General features: G+C 47.3%; 1 protein-coding gene across 4 annotated transcripts in view; it reads left to right on the top strand.

Moving 5' to 3' along the window:
• Mbnl2 (muscleblind like splicing regulator 2) overlaps window positions 1-24889 on the top strand; it is a 145228-nt gene that overhangs the window by 26581 nt on the left and 93758 nt on the right. For all 4 annotated transcript variants that reach the window (XM_050150446.1, XM_050150443.1, XM_050150444.1 and 1 more), the window contains exon 2: window positions 19373-19988. In XM_050150446.1, coding sequence (XP_050006403.1) covers window positions 19815-19988 — 174 coding nt within the window. In that variant the 5' untranslated portion in view covers window positions 19373-19814. The remainder of the gene's footprint in view (window positions 1-19372; window positions 19989-24889) is intronic.

Below are 24889 nucleotides of genomic sequence, written 5' to 3'. Positions count from 1 at the left end.
AGGGCTCAAGCTGACTTCTGCTGTCATCAGAGGCTTCACGTTGACTTTTATATCATTCTTATTTGCTTGCAACCATTTTGATTCTCAGAGGGACACGTGTGCCTGTTTTCAGCAAGAGAGTCCTATTTCCCCCTTTTTGGATTGCATTTTTTAATCTAATCAGATGGTGACCCTTAATGGGGAGTAGTACAAGTTTACTTACTAACTTACTCTTTGTGTTTTCCAATTTTCCAGGTAATACTTGTTGAGTTGGGCATTGTTTCTCCACACATAATTTCTGTTATCCTGCATTCTAAGTTCTTGTGTATACTAAGATTTTGTTCGAGAAATTCCTGGTTGAGGGTGGAGTAAGAGGGTTTAGTGGATAAAAGGGCTTACATACAAGCCTGATGGCCTGAGTTCAAGTCCTGGGTCTGCAGTGAAGCGAGGCTGAACTCCCAGACGCTTGCTCTGACCCCCACATGCACGTGGCACAGGTACACACATGCACAGACAGAAAAGAGAATGTCGTAAAGGCATTTCCTGTTGATTCCGCTGATTTATATGTCTGCCCCTTCAGCAGCAACAAATGGTGGCTTTCATTGTTTTAAATAGCATCCTCGTGTTCCAAGACTTATCTCATGGACTGTGATTTCTTTTTTTTTTTTTTTTTTTTTTTTTTGGAAATCTCTGTTCAGCTCTCTGTTTCTTCTTTCAGAGAAATACCAAAATAAATGTTTACATTCCCCCTACACTTACACAAGTCTGCCCTAACACTAGAAACAATCTCTGAGACATTAATAAAATGGTGCTGAGTCTACAACTTGGGTTAGTAGGGACTAAAGTTTTAATTGAGATTTAGATTAATTTTTACGTATGTGTATATTTGTGTGTCTCTGTGTGTGCCACCTGTGTTTGCGTACCAGCAAAGGCCAGAAGAGGGCGCTGGATACCCTGGAGCTGGAGTTGTGAGCTGTCCAATTCAGACGCTGGGAACCCAAGTCAGGTCCTCAGCAAGAGAAGCAAATGCTCCCTTACTGCTGAGCCATTTGGCCATTTTACATAATAAAAGGTGAAGCTGGAGAAATGGGTCAGTGGAAAGGAGCTTGCCTGGTACAGGTGAGCCCCTGGGTTCGGTCTCTAGCCCAGGGATGTGAAAAGAGCAACGGCAGCAAACCCTGTAGCCACAAGAAAAAAATCCGAAAAGAAAAAGGAGGGTGAGAGGAAAAGCACGCTAGTCGACCTGTGTCGACTTTATTCAAATCCCACTCACATCCCGAAGTCGGCTTTACTCACGGCTGTGCCTGTCCCCTGTGTTTTTCAGTTAGCATCACTCCCAGCTGTTTTATGAAGCTACTATAAATGAAAGATTTTTATTACGTATTCTGCCTGTTGACTGGTGGGAAACTATTGGCGCCAGTCAGCTTTACTCAGTTATCGCCTTTCTTGTGAGCTGACTGAGCCCACGATTCTGGGTGAGGATTAAATTCCACTCTCTTGGATTTTCTGGGGCTATTGTCACATCATTTGAAGATAATCACATGTTCCCCTTGTCCAATAACTGTGCCACATATCAGTGCATGCTTCTATTATATATTAATGCTCTATCTCTAGACCTCTGGAAATTTGTGAGCAGCTTGGATTTTACAACCCACTGTGGCTGCAAGTGTCCTCGAGAGACTATTAATGAGTTATAGCAACCAGCAGCAGATCTTTTTTTCATCTTGCTAACTAAAATCTACTTAAGCACTGTATATTTATTAGATTTTTTATGTTAAAAACAAAGTTTCAGGTAGTATATTTAAGACCCATTATTTGGGAAGCAGAGACAGGTGGATCTCTGAGTTCGAGGCCAGCCTAGGCAACAGAGTGAGTCCCAGGACAGGCTCCAAAACTACAGAGAACCCCTGCTTGAAAAAACAAACAAACAACAACAACAACCACAAAAAACAAAAAGATGAATAGCCCTTCCTTGCTTTGATTCATTTTTTCATGTGTCTCTCCATCCGTCCGTCCATCCATCCATCCAACAAGTCCTTGGTTCATCCTTGTTAAGACACGTAGTTCTGCTTGCATAATTTTTGTCCCAAAGTTCTCATAGTTCAACAAATGCTATGAAGCAGAAACAAGCATACTCATTAAGCTCTTGTTATATTCTGATTACTACTAACAGGTTAGAGGCACCTGTGAGAGAGTAATTAAAGCAGGCTTCATTCAGAGACGCTGTTTATTTCTGACTGGGGGTCCAGCTCCCTGGGCCCCAGAGTTTCACATTTGAAGAAAGTCTGATGTTGTGCAGACAGACGGAGAGAATTCCCGCAAGTTTCGGGTTGGTGAAGTTTCTTACTGAAGGAAAGCCTTTGACTTTATAGAAGAGGGACACAAAAACATCCTCTTTAGAGACGGCATTAGCATACGCATTAATACACGGAAATGATCGCAAGATTTTTTTTGGAAACTTGCACTCTAGAAAATGTATTAGTTAATGTGTCAGTTAATGGTTTTCTAGACATGCCCAGTTTTAACTGCTAATGCTGCTAAGAAACATTCAGATATTTAGATAAAACTTCCGTAAAACTCAGCCACATGCTGGTTAGTTTATATCAACTTAACACAGACATCTACATACCTGCGAAGTGGAAGTCTCAATTAAGGAATTGGTTTTCTGCATATCGGCCTGTGGGCTTGTCTGTGAGACATTTTTTGATTGCTGGCTGGCATGGGAGGGCCCAGTCCTCTGTGGGCGGCACCATCCCTAGGCAGTTGGGCCTGGACTGTATAAGAAAGCAAGCTGTACAAGCCAGGAGGAGCAAGCCAGTACGCAGCATTCCTTCATGGCTTCTGTTTCAGTTCCTGTCCCCAGGTCCCTGCCTTGAGCCCACTGTGGTTCCCCTCAATGATGGATTAGAACATGTAAATCAAATCAACCCTTCCCTTCCCATATTGCTTATGGTCGTGGTGTTTATCACAGCAATGGAGAGGCGAGGTAGCACAAACCATTTCCAGATTTGATGATGATTATAATTTTGATTTTTCTTTGAGAACGATTTCCACGTATGTGGAAACTTTGAGACATGAACTACTGTAAGTTTCAGATGCAGATTGAGGGGTTTGGTGGTAATCGTCAGAAGGGAAGGCACTTAAAAGCCTTCTGAAGTTAGGCCCAAAAGGTGTTGCTTGTAAAAGTTTCAGTGAAACAGAGTCGATGCTGTTTGCCGTACCTTTGAAATGCACCTCCAGAAAACTTACGAGATCTAAACATTTGGTTTGAACTTCCCTTTTGACATTTTTCTTTCCCCGTGCCCCATGCTTTATTTTTGAATCATAAGATTGGAGGATTATAATGATACTCTACAGTTCTCAATCTCCCTTTAATTTACTATATTGTGCTCAGAGTCTAAGTTCCAAAGGAAATTAGATGTCCGATGGATATTTTGGAAGCAATCATGCCTCTTACTGAGATGTGCAATTACAACCGAAAGCCATGGCACGTCGGTTTGCAGTTGCACGCACAGCTGATTTCCTTATTTTTCATTAAATAAATTAGTGCATGGGTTTCCCGGCCTTGGTGGTGGCGCTGACGTGTCAGATCGTTCGCACGCCTGCTGCAGGCCCTCAGCCCCGAAGCAGCCTTACCACCTCCTCTGAGATGGGTTAGAGAGTCAGACAGAATTATTAGCCGTAATGAACCCAGGCTTCTGCTTCAGGGTTAACAGCAAATCCCCACGGGTCACAGGCATCTCCCTGGAGATCCGCCCTCTGTGAGGCAGGAGCACAGTTGCTAGCATGTCCGAGGCAGATAGATAGCATGCTGATCAGTATTTCTCAAGTGTCTCCTCTTGATGCACCGGCAGAGCAGAGGCGCTGCCCCCTTCAGGGCTGCAAGGGTTAAGGAGCGTTTTATATTGACAAGACTCCTACATCTTACTCTCTGCTCCATCACTGTTGGCGCTAAATACCGAAGATACATTTCAGATTACTCACCATTCCAGGCATTTGACTTCCTCTTTGGCTTCCGACAACTTGACGTGCCATGATGCTTTTGAAAGTGGCAATGTTTACATTCAGCTCTGTCGCTGTTTATGTCCGGACCTCACAACCGCTGCTTTGTCCACACTCGTCACTTGTGCATGGGTAAACTGAGGCTGATAAGGCAACTGTGACTTGCCTCAGATCTCCCAGCTAGTTTGTGATGTGCGGAAGTTAAAACTTCGAACTCCCGGCTCTGTCCGTTTTCTGACAAACAGGCAACAAGGCTGTTTTCCCAGAGGGGAGTCATGTGTATGCAGAGTAGCGCCATTACTGTCTGCACTTCGGAGAAAGAAATGCTGGCTGCCTTTTCTCTCTGGAACCTGCCTTGGACCTAATGAGCTGTGTTTGGGGTGGAGGAAAAGAACATCCGAGTGAGTGAGTGTTCTGTGGAGCATCCACCCTCCACACAGACTCACACACACACCCCGCGTGACCAAGTGTGGGAGGAGAGTCGGGGGAAACTAAGCCGTATAACAGAGAACAGTGAACCCTTACAGTGGGCCAGCTTGGGGTCATAGATATTTATATCTGATGGATTAAAAAATGTTGGAACCATAGTTGGCGAAAGTTTGGAATGCTTGCTGGCTGGGAGCAACGAGGCACTAGTTACAGCGAGTGGCCGAGAGATGAGCTGGTAGCCTGACGGCGCATTTGCAACCGATGATTCATTCTTACTGGAAAAGTGGAAACAGGCAGAGACTTCCATCCTGGCCAGCTACTGCAGAGCCCATGCGTGACCTAACCGAAATTTCCATCCACCGTGGTGCAGCCTTCCTACTAGAGCTCCAGACGCTACAGTCTCTTGTACTGGTCTTCCAGACTCTTTCACGGACCAGTGCAATAGTCAAGTCTCAGAGCAGAGACAGCTAGCGAAGACCAGTGGTGGACGTCTTGTCCAGGGTCATGGCTGGACCTCTGGACTCTTAGCACTGTGAGTTTAATGAAGCAGCGACTTTCCCGTCAGAGGCTTCCTTTTGTTAAAGTGTGAGTTATTCCAATCAACGCCAAGAAGACACATTTCAGTACGCGACATGGTATTCGTGTTCACATGCGCGGGGAGTTCCGTGGTAATCCTGACGGTCACTTCACGTGGCATTGCTAATTAAAGATAGATTGCCGAGTCGCACTCTGAAAACCAAGGGTCAAGGCACGGTGACCTTTTGCACATGTGCTAATGACCAAAAGAGATAGACTTGAAACCATCTTGGTTTGGGAATAGGCCAGATACATACCCAAAGTACTTAACTAAGTAGCTATGGAATAATCTGCATACCGGAGAAAAGTGGTGTTCAGATCCTTATTCTCCCTCCCTCCCTCCTTCCCTCCCTCCCTCCCTCCCCTCTCTGTGTCTCTCTTTCCCTATTTTTTCTTGCCCTTCTTTCCCTTCTCTCTCTTTCTCTGTCTGTCTGTCTCTTTCCCTTCTGTCTCTCCCCTCCTGCCCTCCTTCCCTCATCTTTCTCCCTCTCTACCTCCCTCTGTCAGCTTTGGTTTCATTCTAAGCCATTGGTTCTCTTGAGAAAGAGGTCAGACCAGTTTGAGGAGCAAGCAGGCTTAGAAGAGCAATTGAAGTATGCACATGGGAACACGGATGATAAAATCATTTCAGAAAATAATGAACAAGTAACTTGAGAGTTTGTCTTGAGGGTGGTATCACAGGTTATGCCGGGTTATTAATTTTCCAGCTCAGCAGTGTGTCTCTTAAAAAAAAAAACTTAAAGGGAAATGGAGATGCTTTTGAAAAGAAACACAGTGCCATGGGTAGAGGGAATAACCAAGTGGAGTCCATGAGCCGGTAGGCCTGGAAAAGCCAAAGTGTTTACAATTGGGCATTAATTGTGTGTTAGACAAAGAGCCAAGATGGCTGTGCTGAGAATACTGGAGTTTATAGGGTTCTTAGTTCACAGGCATTGTCCTAGGGCTTAGACTAGGTGCTGTCACAGTGGAAATAAGTGTGAATGATGGGCAGAGCTTCATCATAGGGTGTACTCATGGGCACAGCTTCATCATAAGGTGTACTTATCCTACAGCTTCATCATAAGGTGTACTTATCCTACAGCTTCATCATAGGGTGTACTTATCCTACAGCTTCATCGTAAGGTGTACTCATCCTACAGCTTCATCGTAGGGTGTACTCATGAGCACAGCTTCATCGTAGGGTGTACTCATCCTACAGCTTCATCAAAGGGTGTACTTATCCTACAGCTTCATCGTAGGGTGTACTCATCCTACAGCTTCATCGTAGGGTGTACTCATGAGCACAGCTTCATCGTAGGGTGTACTCATGGGCACAGCTTCATCGTAGGGTGTCCTCATGGGCACAGCTTCATCGTAGGGTGTACTCATGGGCATAGTTTCATTGTAGAGTGTTCTCATGTGGCACCTAATATGGGGCTTGAACCCATGACTTGACCTGTTTCCTCAATTTCCCCTTCCATAAAATGGGAAGAAGCCTGTTTGGTACTATAGATGTGACTCCTGACCAGGGCCAGAGCAGCCTGTAGTCTCTTCCTTGCTCCCTGCTTCTCAGTAGAACTCTGCAAACTGTTGGCCCATGGTTGCCATGGTGACACAGCACTGGGTGAAGTTGCTTAGAAATAATGACAAGTGGTAGCAGCAGGGAAGCCGAGTTGCGTGGGGACTGGGCTCTGAGGAAAGCAACAAAAGGAGCTGTACCCAAGGAAAGGGAGAGAGAGGTGCCCACTGCAGTGAACACTGATGTCATCTTGCATTGCCCATGTGTGTTGTAGATTATACACAATTGCCTGGGTCATTTTATTCCTCAGAGCTTAGGCTTGAAATACAGTAAATACTGGTTGCTGGTTTCAGTATTTATCTACTTATTTTCCTTGAAGATAAGACCAACTGTTGGCTCAAACCATCTCTGTAGCCCACTTCATTCTTGTGGTGTGAGTCACTCCATGTCAATGGCAATTAACCGAAGTATGGCTGGAAATTGACTTTTCATGTCCCTTCTTCTAGAGTTGCGTGAAATCGCTGTAAAACTAAGTCTTTGTAAAGCAATTGTCAATCAGTGTCTTCCTGTTGCCCCTGAACTCCTGGGTTCTGCTCGTAAGTCAGATGGGCTTGGGAAAGACTCAACGGCCACTCCCCAGACAACCCAAAGCACCAGCACCACTGCCCTTGACATTCCGAAGCCCTCCCCAGATCTGCACCCTCAACAGCTCCCTCCACTGCACAAGGAAGACTGAAATGGCCACCGTTCAGGGCTTAGGAAGCAGAAATGGCCTGTATCCTGTGTTGGTGAGAGGGAGGAAATGGGAGGAGGGATAATTCCACCAGTGAGGTGCCGGTTCCCTGGACCCGCGTCCCTCGTGCCGTTGAGGGACAGACTGCCCAGTCCTCTTAGCCTTCTTCCTTCCTAACCCTCCTTAGCTGCTGAGTGTAAGAGGAACAGCATCAGCTACCTCCACTCCCCTCCTCACCCCCTTTTCCGTGCCACCCTCTCACGTCTGCGCTCTGCAAATATCCCCCTTCCCATGACATATGCTCCCATTAGATCCCATGGCTCAAAGGGCCGGCTCACAAATCTAGGCCAAACACAGCCGAGTTGATAAGATTTTTCACAAGAGTCCCTAAAAATACATTTCTCCTTAAATCAGCCTTGCCAGTCACCGAACAGCCACAGAACTTGAAGGACAGAAGTGGCTTTAGAAACTGCCAAGCCCCCTTCTTCTTAAAGCTCAGAAACTGGATTCCTGGGGAGCAGAAATAATAGCAAGAACAGCGGCTGAGGACTGTTTCAGGTCCTATCATGAAGATGGAGCAAAGCGCTCCGTAAGGTCGGGCGCAGACCGTGAGCTCTGGCGTCTGTCCAGCTGTGTGTTTGCCCATTCATCTGCTCAGTCCCCATTCAGCAGGGATGTGTCCCGTGTTCCCTGTGTCCCAGAGTCAGATGTGTTGCTAGATGTCAGGGGATGCACACAGACCCTGTCCCATTCCCACAGCTGCTCCACTCCAGCTGTGAAATAACTGTGCACACTGAACACTAACAGGTGAGCCAGCGTGAGCAGGGGTGACTGATGCAGTATTACATCAGACAAGCCTTCCCTGTAGGGTGACCTCCAAGGCATGGCTGTCTCCGAGAGTATTCCCAGCAGAAGGACCCGTGGGGCTGGAGCTTGGAGGCAGGATGTGTCTGGTTACCCGAGGACTGAGACGAAGGCCAGAATGGCTGGAAGGAAGGAAGCAGGGAGAGAGATTATCAGAGAAACTGTAGGACCAATCACAAAGGTCATTGTAGATGGTGTTCAGAGAAGCCGTGGGACCAACCATGACGGTCCTTGCAGACCTTTGTAAGGCTCTTGACTGTGACATCCAGGGACACAGAGAGGTGAGCCGATCTGCCCCCATTTCTGACTAGATTCCTTTGTGCTGGTTTGTTTGTCGAGGTGGGCTGGGAAGTAGTGTCGGGAGATGGCTTGGAAGATAATAGCACCAAGAAGCCCAGGAGAGAAGTAAAGGTGTTTGGGTGATGGAGAACGGCCAGATACTGAGTCTTCTAAGAAGATGGCATCCACGTTGCCCATCTGTGTATCATATGCAGGGTTCCTGGGAGAGGAAGAGAAGGACAAAAGAGAGAGAGAGGAGCAGAGAGAATAGATGTCTGGAAGAAACCACTGTCTAAAGCCATAGAGATTGACAGGGAGTTTAACTCCATGAAACTGGATAGAGATGTGCTTACGCGGAGGCCTGGTGGGTTCTGCTTGTGTTCCAGCCCTTCTGGCTTCCACATGCTTCTTTCTCTTCCAGTTAGCACAGGCCACCAGGCATGAACTACTCTGTGATAGATCTCATCCTTATTACCTTCCACCTGAAAAAATCTTATCGCAAATGATGCTGGGTAAATATTTGTTTTAAACGCTCTACCTGGTCTTATCTCACCGTTAAATATGCTTACCCCAGGGTGAGAGCTGTTACCCAGGTAACCTCTGAGTCGGCTGCACACTGCACTTCCTCCATCTTGCCTTTCTCTTGGTGACACTTGCCTGTATCTCTTACTGCACCTTAGTGCGTAGAAGGGAAGCCAACCGACCCTTCTGTTTTCTGAACGTGTCTGATAGCGGTGTGTCGAACTATATCAGCCACACCCAGTTCTGGCTTCACTCATGGCTGTGGCTCAGCATGTCCACAGCCACACGTATGCACACATGGAGATGTTTATGGGTTCCTATGATGTCTGCACAGTTTCTACTCCGGGGAGAACAGCCTTGCCGCTTGCCTCGGCTGCTGCGTCCTGCACACTAATCTCCCTAGACCTCTGGACTTTTTTATTACTGTACACTGTATGTAGTAAAGCCCTTAGCCTTAGAAATGTGTGCCTTCCTTATGCCGTGGTAAAGAAAGTGACAAGACCACAGTCCTCCATCCAGGAGCAGGTCCTGCCTTTCCACAAAAGCTCCATTTTCTGACGCAGCTGCTATCTCTGCCTCTGCTTTCCTCTCACGTTACAATACCGCCGAAAGCCCGTATTCTCACGTTAGGCAGCATCTGAGGACCCAGTCCCCCTTCCCACCCCGCCTGTGTGGCAGGTGGACAGTTTACCTGGCTGAAATGGCAGGGCTGTGAGAGAGCTCGCGCCTAGAGTTGATTTTCCAGTTGTGTGGCTCCAGGCTGCTCTCTTTCCACCCGTGAGGGAGGATCCTGTCATCTCAGGAACCAGTGACTTCTTTGCTCCTCCCTCTTCAGGTCATAGGTAGCTCACCTGCTCCCCCTCCACCACCAGCTCCCCCCTCCACCCACCAGCTCCCCAAGCTTTTTCCTATTTCCTTCCTTCCACCTAAAGAGCCTGGGAAGGTGAGTTGAGGAGGCCCCTCCTCTGTGTGTTCTCTCCATCCTTCTGTTTCTCTGGGCTGCCCAAATCTCATCCAACAGTGCAGAAAGCATGGGACATTCCCTCTGCTGGGTCCCTGTGTCCCTCTGCCACCAAGTACCCCAGGGTTGTGTCTTCCTCTGCCACCCGGAGAATCAGGAGCACCTCGCTGTTAACAGCTGTCCACACGCATCCCCTGATGTCCTTGCAGGGGCAGACATCCAGCCTCTCCTTAGCGGTCTGCCTCCTTCTCCCTTCATGCTGGATGATTCAGAGGAGTTTTCTGTCTCTTGTGTTTTTTTCCTTTTCCGTCATTTGCCTGGTGCTTCTTACCTCTGCCACCTCTAAGAAGCAAAGCAGACTGTGCCTTATCCTGTTTAAGTGGTCCTTTAGTCTCCTAGAGACACAAGTCTGCCTTGCCCTTGCTCTCACTCGGTGAGTGTGCATGTCTTAGCCATCCCAGGGCCTGAGGAACTTGGATTCCACCTCATGCTCACATCAATGACCATGACTTCTGTATCCCATTTCTGAATGGCCACGACTTCCTGACTGACACTTCTCCTAGGGCACAGCATCAAGTCCTTCTCCCCACACAGAGAACACACTTCGGAGTTCGGAGTTCTCTTTGCCTCATCTCTTTCTTTTCTCTTACATCCCGAAAGGTTGCTGCTCGCTAATGAGTTTCTAACAGCCTTTCTTTGTGGCCTCTCTTTGCCGTCCGTAATTACCGTGGCATTTCACCCGGGTTTTTCCTTTCCTCTTCAACCGTTGCTCTAGCGTTTGGCCAGATCCCTACCTCTTGCAAACTCTTCCAGGGAAATGTTTGGAGATTTGCTTCTCTATGTAGTTCCCCCAACCTAAGTCTTGTCTTTCTTTTTCTGGCACTATTTGAGGTCCTCTCTGCTCACTCCTCCAGTGCACCAAGCCAGTTCAAGGATACTTGGGCATCGCAAGACCCCATGACCCTGTTCTGGATGAGGACCGCCCCCACTCAAAGTGCACTGTGGAAACTTAGGGCATATCTCTGGAACTTAGTGGACACGAGCCAACAGATTTTGATGTCTTGTGATGGACATGACTCTGTGAAGGACTGCCATGGACTTTCCTGGCCTCTAAATGTTCTGCCAGTCACGTACTGTAAGAAGTCTCTTCCTGGTGACAGAGCTGAGCTCTCAGCTCTGCTTCATCTGTTTACAGCAAGATTTAATTCTAGGCTGCCTTGGTGTAATCGAATTGTCATAGACTACAGCAACCACCACTGGATAAACGGAAGTGTGTTCCCTAACTGCTTGGGAGCTTTATTCGGACAAGTGCTGTGGGTGTGTGGGTGTGTGCATGCATGTGCGCATGTGCACGTGTGCATGTGCACACACACACACACACACACACACACACTATGTGCTCTCCAAATTTCTCCTTTTACTACTGTGAGCAACCCTGGGGTTCCAGACTCAGAACTGCCCAAGGTCCCATCTAACATCAGGGCAGCTTTGAAAAGCCATGGCATGGTCATGGTAGAGCCAACCCGTTTCTGTGTGCAGCACACACATGCCGTCTCTGTGCAGACATCCGTTCCCTACCATCCTCTAGTACATATGTGCCCTTGATAGCGCAATTGTCAATAGGCATGGCAATACATTGACTGTTTTAATGTATGTCCATTGGATTGGCCGTGTGAGGGATCCCTTCTGCTTGCTCATATTAAAAGTAGGTCAAAGGGGAGTCCTAGGTTCCGTAAATGTGTTAATTCCCTTTTCCCTACTGTACCTGCAATACCAGACACCAGCAGCTTAAGGAAGAAGGTGATTATTTTGGCAAATGGTTTCAGAAGCATTTCAATGCACCTTGGTGGTGAAGGCGTAGTAAATCTCATTTAAGGATGCCAATAGCGTGTGGGCCGTCTGTTTGCATCACAGCAGCCTGGGGAGCCAATCAAGAGGCCCCACAGTCTGTCAAAAGAGCACCACCAGATAAGGAGAAAAGTTCAGAACAGGAGGGTTACGGCAGACCCAAAACCATGACAGTAGGCAGATGAAGTGGCCATTAGACTGGTGTCAACAGGGAGGGAAGAAAGGAGGGAGGGACGGAAGGAGGGAGGGAGGGAGGGAGGGAGGGAGGGAGGGAGGAGAGGGAGGGAGGGAGGGAGGGAAGGTCAAATGTCAGCTAGGGAGAATTGTCCATGGCAGACTGTGCCAGGGAAGGAGTGGGCATTCAAACAGAGGAATTTGGGCTTCCACCATGACCCTGTCTGGATTCTGCCATGAGTTCCTGGCCACCCAGGAGACAAATCCCATGTCACACTTGAATGATATCTAATACAGTTGCTTTTCTTCCAACACCGGCGTCTCCTAACTGAATTACACTTGGACAGAAAACACAATGGGAAAACAACCACAGTTTGAATACAGCTATGTGCTGAATGTATTCTATCTGGCTGTGGGTTTAGGAGTATATTTAGAATTTTTCTCTTTTCTAATTAAAGACGGGATTTCTGTCTGTGTGCATTCCTGGAACTGGCCATGAAAGTGGATGGGAAATGTTCACATATGAACACGAACCCTGGATTTTATGACTTTTACGCTTATACTTTAAGACACGGCACACATTGGGGAGAAAAAAATTAGCTGAGAATCTTCTCCTATATCGCCTGTGTCGTGGATGATGCTGACCTATTGGTGACCTTGGGGGTCTCCGACTCATTTCCTTCAGTATATCAGGAAGCGTGTTCCAATGAACTGAGTAGCGTGCGAAATAGAACCAATGACAGTCAGAACTCCGTCCCCACTCAGCACGAGAGCTTCCGGGAGCTTGAAAAGGTTTCTGGAGCTCACATTAGAGAAGGGGTTCCAGGGGTCATATCCCCCATCAGGTAAATGTCCACACACACACACACACACACACACACACACAATCATTGTTCTTCAGACACGCACACACGTGCATGCACGCACGCGCACACACACACACAATCGACTTCCGAGGCTGGTAGTGACACAAACCCTCTCCACCTATCACTGTGTGTCTGTCTGTGCAGCATCTAGTTACGGACACAATTACGCCCAATAACATGGTTTTCCAAAACTCCCAGTACTTTCTGGTGGCATTCCCAACAAGTTAAAGCACAGCCTTGCCTCAGTTTATAAAGCTGCCTCATTCTTAAAGACGTCAGTGATACTAAGGCAGCTTGGAAATTTAAAACTGACACTTAATGCAGTTATCTCTGCAGAATATAGATGAAACAGAGCAGCTGCCATAGAGAGTCCCTGCATTATACTACTAATTATGTTGTATTACCGCAGATATTTATGGATTATGTGTTACCATCCCCTTGATCAGCCAGCTCACAGGGATCGGTCTGTCGCACAGATACCTGGGAGGAAAGACTAGAAGCCGGGCTCGCAAAGTCTGTTTTCACCCCTTTAACTTTCAGGGCACCATTTTATAGATAATTTTTAATAAAAACAATTTGAAGGAGTTTGGAAGAACAAATCTTTTTGGTGATAACCATGATGGCTGTCCTTCTTATTTCTGTGAAGAGACGGTTGGGTGCTTTCTTTCCTTGGTCTGTCTCTGTCACTACAGCCTGCCTCTTGGTCCTCTGAGCTGGTTTGACATCTCTTCCTCAAGGCAGTGATGACTGGACGCTATTGCACCCCACTCCTCAACCCTGGTGCTTCAGCTGGTCCCCAGTCACTGTGTCTGCACCAGAGAGGCTGGGGATGTGGCTGATTCATTGGTCAATCAGTGGAGGGTGCTCACCCTGAGCTGTTCTAAACAGTCGGGGGGCGGGGGCAGGGATGCTCAGATAACGAGCTACGCCCAGGAAGGAAAAATTATTTTATTTATGTATATAAGTCATGTGCCATGGCATAGCCTGTAATTCCAGTCCTAGCGGACTGAGGCAGGGGAATTGCCAGAGTTCAAGGTCAGTTTGGGCTATTTAGCATATACCAGGCTAGCCCAGGCTAAAGAGTAAGTGTGTCTTAAAGACCACCCCTGCTTACCGCCTCCACCACAACCCGTGGAAAGCCCAGAGTGATATCACCTGTAACCCCCAGCCGCTTGGAGGAGCCTGAGGCAGGAAGGTCAGTGTGAGCTCTAGGCTCAAAAAACAAAGTCCATATTTTAAGAATTTAAATGTTAAGAATGGGAAACCCAAAGATTGTAAAATGAGAACTAGGAAGTCAAAGAGACAAGAGCTCCTCACTGTAATTAGATGTATGCAAAATAAAATTAAAGGCGTCCTCGTCCGTGAGTGACTCCTTGGCTAATGAGTCCTCGCTGTCTGACTCAGAACCGGTTTGTTTTGCAGGATCCTTTAATCACTGCAGCAGGAGGCCTCGCCTGGCAGCCAGCTCAGGCAGCCCAGGTGACCAGGAGAGCGCGGGAAGGCTGTGCCTTTGCACACAGCAGTTTCCCTTCGGGCTGTCTTAAATTTTGATCAGTCGCAGCCTCAAGATTGGACATGATTGATGTTTTTCCCTTCAGAAATGTGCAAATTACCCACAAAGTGATGGCTGCTGTGCAGGGACACCTGGGGGGTCCTCAGCCTGGGCTTGTCAGAGAGGGTGTGGAGCCCCGGGGAAGCCAGCCACCTCCTCCGCTCCCACAGCGAAGGGCCAGGCATTCCGAACTTACTGGGCTGCATAATTCAGCGATTGTCAGAGACCTCAGCAGCAAATTCTTTTATAAGGTCCAGAGTCACAGCTCTCTGAGACGCTAACACATAGAAGAGCTTGAAATAAACTCTGAAAAATGGAAGTGCCGTGTGAGGAAAGGACCCTAAAAATAGTTGACATTGGTGTGTAGAGTTGAATGGAAAGGCCTTCCGAATTTCAAGAAGTACTATAGAAAGCTGTTTGGCTTTGAACTTTGAGCTAGTCTTTCCTTTAAAGATAGCAAGCCTGGGTATTGGGATTAAAAGAGGTGTGCACGCGCCTCACAAAATAGTCCTTTCTCTCCGACCACCGCACCACCAAGGGGCACCAGACGAAAGTCCTTTACAAAGGGAGCCCACCCTCCCTCAAAGGCCTGTAGTTTGAAAGCCCCTGAGCTGAGCATGTCGGTCTGAACCCTTCTCCCAGAACACTCCCCTGGAACTGGTTTCCTGGGTACCTCTGCTCATCTAGCTTCGCTTTGTTTTGACTGGTCAGATACATAGCCACCAGAGAATCCTCCTCCTCCTGAGCTGCTTCTGTGGGATTCTGTGAACACACAAGACACCCTGCTGGTGACCTGAATCAGCCATCTTTGTTCCTTTGCCCTCCCGAATAACGCAGCAAGGGATACTGGTCAGGGTGGCTCTCAAGCTTGCAACACTGGTCACTCCAGAGGCCTGGTCAAGCAAATTGCTGGCTTCCAAGGTAGGATCTCTGGAGGACCCAGGAATCTGCATCAGGGGTACAGTGCTGCTGGCTCAGGCACTCCCTGCACTTGGGAAGTCACTGGGCTGAGGACAGCAGGGGTTGAGGCTGGGTTTTTCATCACTGGGGCAGCTACCCACCCCAGTCTGCTTGACAACAGCAGAATAAATCAGGCACCTGCTGGAATATCCCTGTAGGTCATAGCCAGGTGACCCTGTCAGAACCTTATTCCTGTGCCCTTGAATTGGGTCTGTATTAAAATGCAGATGTTCATTGGAGGAGGAGAAGGAGTTCATTCAACAAACATTTATAGAACGCATTTTCTACAGACCTGGTGCTTAGCTGAATTCAACAGATTCTAAAACAACAGCCCAAATGTAGTCTATACACAAAGCAAATTCCGTAAGAGTTTTCACTGTGGTGGGGGACAGTGGGGTGAGTCGGTTTTTATAGTGTTATCAGTATTTACTGTTCGTGTAAGGTAAGAAGTAACAACATTTGCTTAAAAATAAAGGACGAGGCTTGAGGACTGATAGGGGCCCGGTGACCTGTGCAGTCATTTATCATCTACAAGACAGTGTGTTGCTCCCCAAATCACTGCTGGGGACACGGAAGAAAGTGGCTTTCAGAGAAGTTGACTTCCCAAAGACAGAAAATCAGGGACACCGGTGACACAGTGGAGTCAAAGTAGCCATTTGCCATGCAATGAACACCCAGTTCACTAACGAGATGTCACCCCGATCGTGTCTCCTTTTCCTATCGTCTCTGAGCTCAGTGTACGGTCCACCAGCGCACACCTCGCTTTGCATGGTCAAGCTTCTTCTGGACACGTGCAGTGTGTATTCAGATTTCATAAAGTTTACAGCTTGAGAAAGGGGGCTTATACTCAACGCGGCCCAGTCATACTTGAGCATTTTCCAGTAGCTGGATCGAGGGTCAGTTTGGGAAGGATGAAATATCTCAATAGTTGTATACCCACAGTGAGGTGGCTCCCATGTTGGACAGCACAGCCCAGTGCGTATCTGCTCTTCCAGCAGCGTGCAGCTTAGCAGATCCAGTGTTGTGTTAGGTCTGCGTGTGGACTCAGGCCAGCCTGGTCCCTTGGTCTCCTCCACTCTCTGGTGTCATCGTGGCTCATCAGTTATGATGGCCTATGCCAAACCTAGCCCAGGCTGTCGTGTCTTCCAGGGTCCTACAGCTTCTTGCTTGTGTCCGCTTGTGACAGTGTAAAAAGGTGGTGCCACTAGTGACATAATCTCTAGGCTAGGGAAAGAGAGCATGCTGGGTCGACGGATGCATGTGCAGATCGATTAACAGACTAACAACAGCAGCGTGTTCCTGTTAGGTGCACACCCCCTTGCTTTAACGTAAAGTAACTTTATTTCGTTGTCATCGAAAGCTTGCCAATCCTGTTCTTAAACAAGTTTATATCTAATATTTATGTACAGAATCTTAAAAAATTATATGTGGAGTCTTCACCCCTCCTCCTGCAAAAAAAAAAAAAACAACCCCTAGGAACCAAAAGAAGGGTTGTATTAACCAGGGACTATAGAATGGGTCAATGGGAAAAGTTGATCAAAAGATTTAAAAATTCAGTACCAAGTTCTTGAAAATGGCTGGCAGTAGATGTGTTCTCACCCAAAAAGCAAGAAAGTAATTCAAATTACACATATGGTAGATAACTTGTTTAATACTTTGTACTTGTTGCAAAACATTGGTTATACTCCATAAATACGTCCTGTTCCATTGGTCAATCCATAAATACGTCCTGTTCCGTTGGTCAATGGGAATAAATATTTTTGGAGGCTAGTTTGTCATGATAATTTGGAAACCCAAATTCTGGTTGCTTTATCATAACTCTTAAGTGGGAATCCTTTCTCTGAACCGAGAGCATCACCGTGTGTGGCTTCCATGAATAAAGATCGCTGGGTCTCTGTTCTTGCCATCTGTGCAGAAGTGCCTGGGTTTGCCTGTTTCCGTCCTACCTATGAAGCCTGCGGAGGACTCTGCTGCCTTTGAGGACAGCATGTACCCCATCTTTGTTACTTTGTAGCGTGCCTAGGGCTTGAGGGCTTTATACAATGTTTCCTGAGCATGGACGAAATGTGTCTAGAACAGTGTCTGAGGTCCTTTATCACAGAAGCCCCTCTGCTTGAGAGCAGAAACGTTTCCTTAGCTCTTGCTTCCCCAACCCTTTGTTCTCCGCCAGGTTTGGCGGTGGCGTGGAGGTAATGAAGCTCCAGGTCCAGGCTAGCTGGGGAAACCTGATGCCGAGTAAATTTGGTTATTAAACTCATCTTCTTAAGCTCCCTCGCCTAAGCTACTTGATGTTGCGAACAGACACTGCCAAGCAGACAAGTGGGAACCTGCTTGGCTCCCTCAAATATTTTAATTGAAGTGAGCTATGTGTCACGGCTTTCATCCTTGCCCGTTTCCTTCAGTGCACACACGTACATCGCCCATGCAAGTATTTTCACAGACAAATGAGAGAAATGTGGGGTGGAAAACGCAGTTCCCACCCTCCCGGGAGAAGTCAGGTAACCGTACAGGACGCCATCGCGGTCTCTGCCGCGAAGAGACATACAGCAGCTTTCTCCAGAAAGGAAAAGCCCCAACTGCAAGAAAGTCTGATTGGCTTGGTTTGCCGTGGGAACTTTCAAGCCCCATCCTAAGTTTATGGTAATGTCACGTGAGTGGCATGCCATTGGTAGAAACCCCCTTAAGGGGTCAGCATGACTGGTCTATTCCCTTCTTCATGACACGCCCTTAGCTGTGACTTGTAGAAGAACAAGACTGATCTGATGTGTGTGGCGGTTGATGTCACCTACAGTTTCTGCAAATGGTCAGTTTGCAGGCTATAGTCTTTTATTCATGTTTACCTTGTTAATGTCCGATTTTTAATGTTATTAATTTCATAATCCTTGGGAAATTAAAGCAACTGGAATCTGCTCACCTTAGACATCCACACTTTAACTTATGATATTGTCGTAGATACACTTTTTAATCTTTACGTTCTAAATACAAAAGAACTTTTTTAAAAAAATTTACAAATTTTTAAACTTTGTTTGTGAACAGTGTGTGGGAGTCAAACAAGAATTCTTAGAAGTCAGTTCTTTCCTTGCACAATATGGGTCCCAGAGACGATGCTCAGCAGCCAATGCCTTTACCTGCTGACCCGCCTTGCCAGCCTGGAGAGGATTCTGTTAGGTTGTGTCTCGATTAAAACTTAGCTGAACTTGATTCACGTTGACTTGCATTCATCCTGTTCTAAGCTCCATTGGTCGACGAGCGCTTCTTGAGATCCTAATCGAGACCGTGAACCAAGGCACCTGGGAAGCGGGTACAAAGCATTGCCCTTCCCTAACAACAGGCTGCAGGGAAGACAGGCACCAAGCAAGCAGCAGAAGTGAGTAGTATGAGTAGTAGTCAGAGTTCAGAGAGCCCGGTTCCGGGAGTTCAGGAGGACCCATTTACCCACTCCAACGTCACATCTCCATAAACTCGAAAGAACTCGTGGAATAGAGAACCCATGCTTTATCCAAAATAGTATCCATCTCCATTTCGTAGGAGAGACACATCCATACAGTTGTTTATAGCATTCCCAACAATAAAATCAATGGCCTAAATGTGAAATTAATTGGGAAGCACAATTCTAATACACTGTGTGGTGATTAAGCACATTAGATGGAATTGTTTCAGAGGGCCTAATTATTGTGCCTGCCACACTCATCTGTTTGAGTCACTCCTGACTCTTGGACTGCTGCCTAGATCATCCTGCGGCACAGTTGTGCTTCTAGGAAGCCTTCCTCGCCTCTGTCCCCTCCCCTTCCTCCTCTTCCTTCTCCTTCCCCTTCCCTCATGGTACACAGGAAAGCTCGGAGGTCTAGCCTATACTTTCACAAATTCTAGCTCCAAGCTTAGTAGACAGTTCAAGTATTTGATGCCTCTGAGCTCAGATGCAAGTCCATGTCTTAGGTTTTGCAGGTTAGTGATTTAAAGGTGCTTTGCGGCATCCCTTCTGTTGGCGGCAGCTATCCGGACGCTTGCGTTCACTTCCTGTGGGGTTTTTGTGTTTGCTCGATGGGGTGGTTGGTTTTCGTCAGACGTGCTTTACCCTGACCCTGGGAGTGGATAAAGTCATCTGACTTGTCTAATCCTGTCATTTCAGAGTTTAAAAAGGACAAAGGAACGGAAAACACCATCGTGCCCAAAGACGAAGATCTGAGAGGCGTGTTTTCCATCATCCCCCAGAGCTGGGAGCATCAGAACTAATATCTTCCCAACGAGCGCCATTGAATCGAAGTCACTTTATCAAAGAGAGGTGTATTAGCAAAACAGCCAGGAGGCTAGAACCCTGGGAGCCAGAGATGACAGTGAGCACGCTTGGCTTGTGGCTCGCAGTCTTCCAGGGGGGCCTATTGATCGGTGAATGACCGCGTGCTGATAAGTTGTCTCTTCCCTGTTCCCTGGATTGGACTTCATTAAGGAATTCATTACTTTCCTTCAGACTTACATGTGGGAGTTTCCACAGTAGTACTTTGGGGGTCATTGAGACTTGGATCGATTTCATCATTTAACAGAAAGGAACATAATCCAAAGTCCTTCTCATCATGGCCTTGAACGTTGCCCCAGTGAGAGACACCAAGTGGCTGACCCTGGAAGTCTGCAGACAGTACCAGAGAGGAACATGCTCGCGCTCTGATGAAGAATGCAAATTCGCTCACCCCCCAAAAAGTTGCCAGGTTGAAAACGGAAGAGTAATCGCCTGCTTTGATTCCCTCAAGGTAAGACAATCATTTTACTTACGTGCCACCTCCAGGCTGAGTTGGGCTTGCAAAGGGGACACTTGGCATTGCGCTCTGTAGAGTTGGCCGTTCACTTCGGTTGTTTTCTTCGTGACGGCTGCTGGGAGGTGTGTGCTGTGTTGTCGCCCAAACTTACTCATACCAGGCATGCGTGAATTTTTTTACCCATCTCTGTTGACATTAAAAATACATGGTTGTATGTCTCTGGTTTGGGATGGCACTCAGGTACCCAACGATTTCACACGAAAGCCAGGCTATTGACAACTGAAGTAAATGTTCTAGTCACGTTTGTTCTTCTCTGGGTTACATAAAGGTGAAGAAGCCACGCCTGTCACTTCCACGTGCCCGTCACTGTGCCTCACATCTCAAACAGTCCCTCTTCTTGTGGCTTTCCTTCTCAACCAGAGCCTTCCTAAAATGCTTCTGGAGAGGGTTTTCATTCTCTCTCTTAAAATGTTTTATGGCTAGCAGAAATTACTGAGTGCACACTCAGTACTGTGTTCTCGGAGGGCCTACTGTCTGTCAGGAATGCCATCAAAGAGCTCGGTGTGGTTCCGATGTCTTCTTGATGAGCTCATGTCTGGCGGGAAAGTAGGGCACAGCGGCAGATAATTGTGGTGCAGGAAGAAAGACGTGAGCCACACAGGACTAAGACAGCGCAGTTCCACAGGGACCTTACCAGAGAGCTGGCTCCTGGCTGACAGGGAACGTTCCAGGAGGCTGGCCTACCCCAGGTTCATAATGGGTTTGGTAGAATTTAGGTTTGAAGAATGAAAGATTCCAATGACAAATTCTACTTGGAAGATGTGGGATGATTTAGCTTAGCTCTCTTTGAGGCTTACTGCAGCCCTAAAATTATGCTGCTCTGAGTTCCAGATAGGCTCAGGTAGTCGTACGTGCACAATGGCGTTGCCGTACTGGAGATGGTTAAGACATACCACCTTAATGTTTCTGCCTGTGGAAAACTTCAAACGTATTTCTCATGCTCTCGGCATCCTACCTGAGAAGCCACGGAAGTGGCCCGACCCCATTCTCAAGTGTTTGAGGTGATTAAATCATATGTCAAAAATTATGTCTCAAACCAGGGAAGTAGCTCAGTTTGTAAGGCCCTTGTCAAGACCTGAGCTTGGACATAGAATTCTGGAGAAAAAATAATGAAATAAAAAAACAAAAGGGCAGCCATGGTGGAGGTCCCAGCCAGGACTTTAGTTTGCACGGGATGTTATCTATGTCCTTAACAAGCTGTAAAGAACGTGAAGTCTGCTGACCCGACCTGGCACAGGGGGAAGTTGGGCCTCAGTCTGAACACCTGCTCATCCTCCACCCTGTGCTCCCTGGCTTGTTTATGATTGGCTGACTTCAGGCCCTCAGCAGCAGAGAGAGCCTATACTGGTGGCAATGGCAGAGGCGGACGCCACGGCTGGCGCTGGCATGCTCACTCTGTGGCGTTCTTTAGGTCCCTACCACAGGCCACACAGCTTACAGCTGCCAGAAGTAGTAGCACAAAAAAATGATGGGGCTAATCCCCCGAAGCCACGTGTCTCTTTCATTTAACACAGGTTGATCTTCCCTTATTCAGACCGCCAAAAGGGTGAGGCTTTTAAATCACGGCTGTAATTCCACCAGTAGGGGATTCTACATCTGACTTCATGGGATGAGTTGTAGTCAGAATTAGGGAAAAAAAAAATAAGGTTTCAGATCTGGAAAAAAAAAAGTCTGAAATACTTCTATCCTAAAGCATTTGTGGTGAAGAATATCCAAACTGTCTATTAAACAAGATGGCTCTGTCTGTGAAGCTGCCTGTAACAGCCTTAAGTGGCCGTCTCTGGGCTCGGCCCCACGTCTTTACAGAAATGTTACTTTGTCCCCTTGGCTCCAGCCTCCTCTTGTTTAGAGTTGATGCTGTTCTTACCTCACAAGGTTCCACCTGACTCCCCACATCTGTGTCCCTATCCAGGGCTGAGGATGTCAGGAAGTAGCACCGCCCTTTTCTCTCCCTTCCGCAAGTGTCCCACGACTGCTGCTGGTTTTGGTGATGGCCTTAAAGGGAGGTCGTAGCTCCTCGGTCCTACAAATCAGTCACAACATCAAAATATAATAATAATAAGATCCGCGATTTTGATGCCATCTGCTAAAAGATGTTTTATGAACACTATGGGAGTATTTGTGACAGAGAGGAATCTCTGCTGCTGTGTCAATAAAGGGACCACACATCTTTTTTTTTTCATGTTGTTATATTTGTACGTATGGTTAAACTTTTTATAAGTACACGCTAAAACAAATTTGTGGGTGTTGAAAAATAGTTTGCCGAGGTGTTTGGAAGGTATGCGGGACGTATAAAAATGCTTTAATAAAAGCTGTTTAGGAAAAACAAGTCACGCTTCTGATAGTGGTGTCCGTCCATGCATTGTCCCGCTGTTCCCTGGCTGCAGCTGGTGAGAAGAGGGTGCGGGCAGCTGGGGTTGTGTCTGAAAGTTCCAGTCCAGTTGTGAACTGACATCACATCAGCAATATCCAGGACAGCTTACATTGTGGAACATTGTTCCACAAGTTCGGGTGACTCCACAGAGGCCGAGCTGGACAAGACTGTTGCACAGGCAGAGAGTCCATCTGCGGCCAGGGCCTTGACCTTGACCAAACTGACCCCATCTCTGTAGTCCCTGAGATGCTTTCCTTCGTGGTCGCCATGTCCAGGGATTTCCTGTTCAGATTCCTTTCCTTGTAACTGTCAGGAATTCGTCTGGACTACTTTGCAAACGGGAACATCTGGAAAGAAATACATGAATTAACTCTAATGTTTATTGAGACTAAGGGTTTCAGTTTTCTTAACAGTTGAATCCAGCCTTTAAATGGAAAACCAACTGTTAAAACTCGTTTTGCTAATTTTGGTTGAAAATATCCTCGGAGTACTTGAGAAAACTGTTTAGACAAGTTTTGGAACCTTAGCTATTACCTTTCTAAATAAAAGTTAGTTAATGGTTTGGGAATATGGCTGTCTCTACAGTGCTAAGTTCACATCTCCAGCACCTATGTGAACGCCAAGCCCATGTATGGCCCTGTGGTTCTGTAACCTCAGCTTTAGGAAGACGGAGACAGGTAGATTCCTGGGGCTCACTTGACAGCCAGCCTAGCTAAAATGTCAAGTTACACACGCACGCTTGCATCCCTCAAGTCCATGCACACACGCGCACACATGTGTGCACACACGTACACCTCACAGACACATGCACTAAAGTGCTAGTTCCAGGAAAGACCATGTGATGCACTAGCAGCCCAGCTGGAAGTTGCTTCTCCCAGTTCAGGGCCGTTGAGTGACTTTTCACTTCCCGGAAGATAACTGGCTGGTCCAGTGAGATGTCGGCATCCTACACCAGCCTCTCTGACTGCTGTCTGCTGCTCCAGCCACCTAGGTCTTCACTCTCCTCTCAGCATACCCAGCAGGCTTTGCTTCTGGGCTGTTGGTTTCTCCCTTTGCTCTGCTTGGGTCTCCTTGCTTCAGTTCTGTGAGCAGTCTGTCCTGCCGTGTCCTTCAGCAGCTTCTCTAAAGCCGGGCAGTTAGTAGTGGGGCTCTCTGACAGCTCCACCAGGTCTGGGGTGCCACTCCCGCTCCCTAGGCCTTCTGGGCTCCATGACACCGTCTTGTTTACTGGCATCTCACCCACCTACTTCCTCTCTTCCGTGGGAATCAAAGCTGCATTAGGATGGGGCTTGCGTCTAATTGGTTTTAATAATAAAAGCCTGGAGTCAGAGAGTAGGGGGTGAAAGCTGAAAGATCAAAGAAGCAGAGCAGCCAGCAAGTAGTTCTTCCCTCTATGAATTCCTCAGACAGGATGGGGTATCCTGTCTCTAGTCCTTAGACTGAATGCCTGAGCTCCTGTCTCCTCCCACCTTCTATTCCTCTCTGCACCCAGCTATATCCCTTCCTGTCTCCACCTCCCTAAGTGTCAGGATTTAAAGCCTGTGACTCCCAAGTACTGGGATTAAAAGTGAGAGCCACCACCACCCAACTCTGTTTCTCTTTTAGACTGGGTCAGTCTAGTGTAGCCCAGGGTGGCCTTGAACTCGCAGAGATCTGTCTGCCTCTACCTCCCGAGTGCTGGGATTAAAGGTGTGTAGCACCACTGCCTGGCCTCTGTGGCTAACTAGTGACTTAGCTCTGCACTCTGATCCTCAGGCAAGCTCTGTTTGTTAGATCACAAACAAAATATCACCACAGCGGCTGCTAAGATTGCTGCGGTGCCCCGGAGCCTAGAAGGCTGTCATGTATAGTAGATGTCGAATGGTAGGAAGCGTTCATCGCAAAAGCATGCCAACTTCTCGGACAGGGTTGCTGTGTATGATGGTATGGGGTGGGTTCCACTTTGGGTGTGTACTCCGTCAATGGGCACCAGAAAGCGGTATGATACTTAGCCGTGGACGACTGTGGCCCTAATGCAGGTAATCCAGCAGCGTTTAAAAGCAGGAACTTCCAGACAGGCGTGACAGTGGAAGAACAAGGCTTCACTGATAAACGGACGAACCATTTGCTCTTTCCAGCTGCGTGGGTTGTTGTCACGCCTGCCTTTTCCTACTTCCGATTCTTTCTAAATGCTCAGATGAGAGAAAGGGGTCTGGTTATTTAATGGGGTACTCGTAAGAAGCGACCTGATGGTACAGTAAGCTACAATTTAGGCTTACAATTTTTGGGTAAGTATTTCGGAATGAAAAGAGAAATTTATGTCAAAATATATAATTGGCTTTGACCTGAAGCTCAAGTGCTTGAATTGCTGCTGGCTGGTTAAATTGAGGCTAATTATTTGCAATAATTAACTTGGGTATTTTGTAAACCATGTACCTAGTTTTGATCTGGATTACAAATGCAATCTCAGACATTTAAATTT

Source organism: Alexandromys fortis, unplaced genomic scaffold (genome assembly GCF_014885135.2).
Source record: "Alexandromys fortis isolate MF-2015 unplaced genomic scaffold, M_Fortis_MF-2015_v1.1 scaffold_66, whole genome shotgun sequence".
NCBI lineage: Eukaryota > Metazoa > Chordata > Mammalia > Rodentia > Cricetidae > Alexandromys > Alexandromys fortis.
This window is presented reverse-complemented; position numbering and strand designations above follow the sequence as displayed.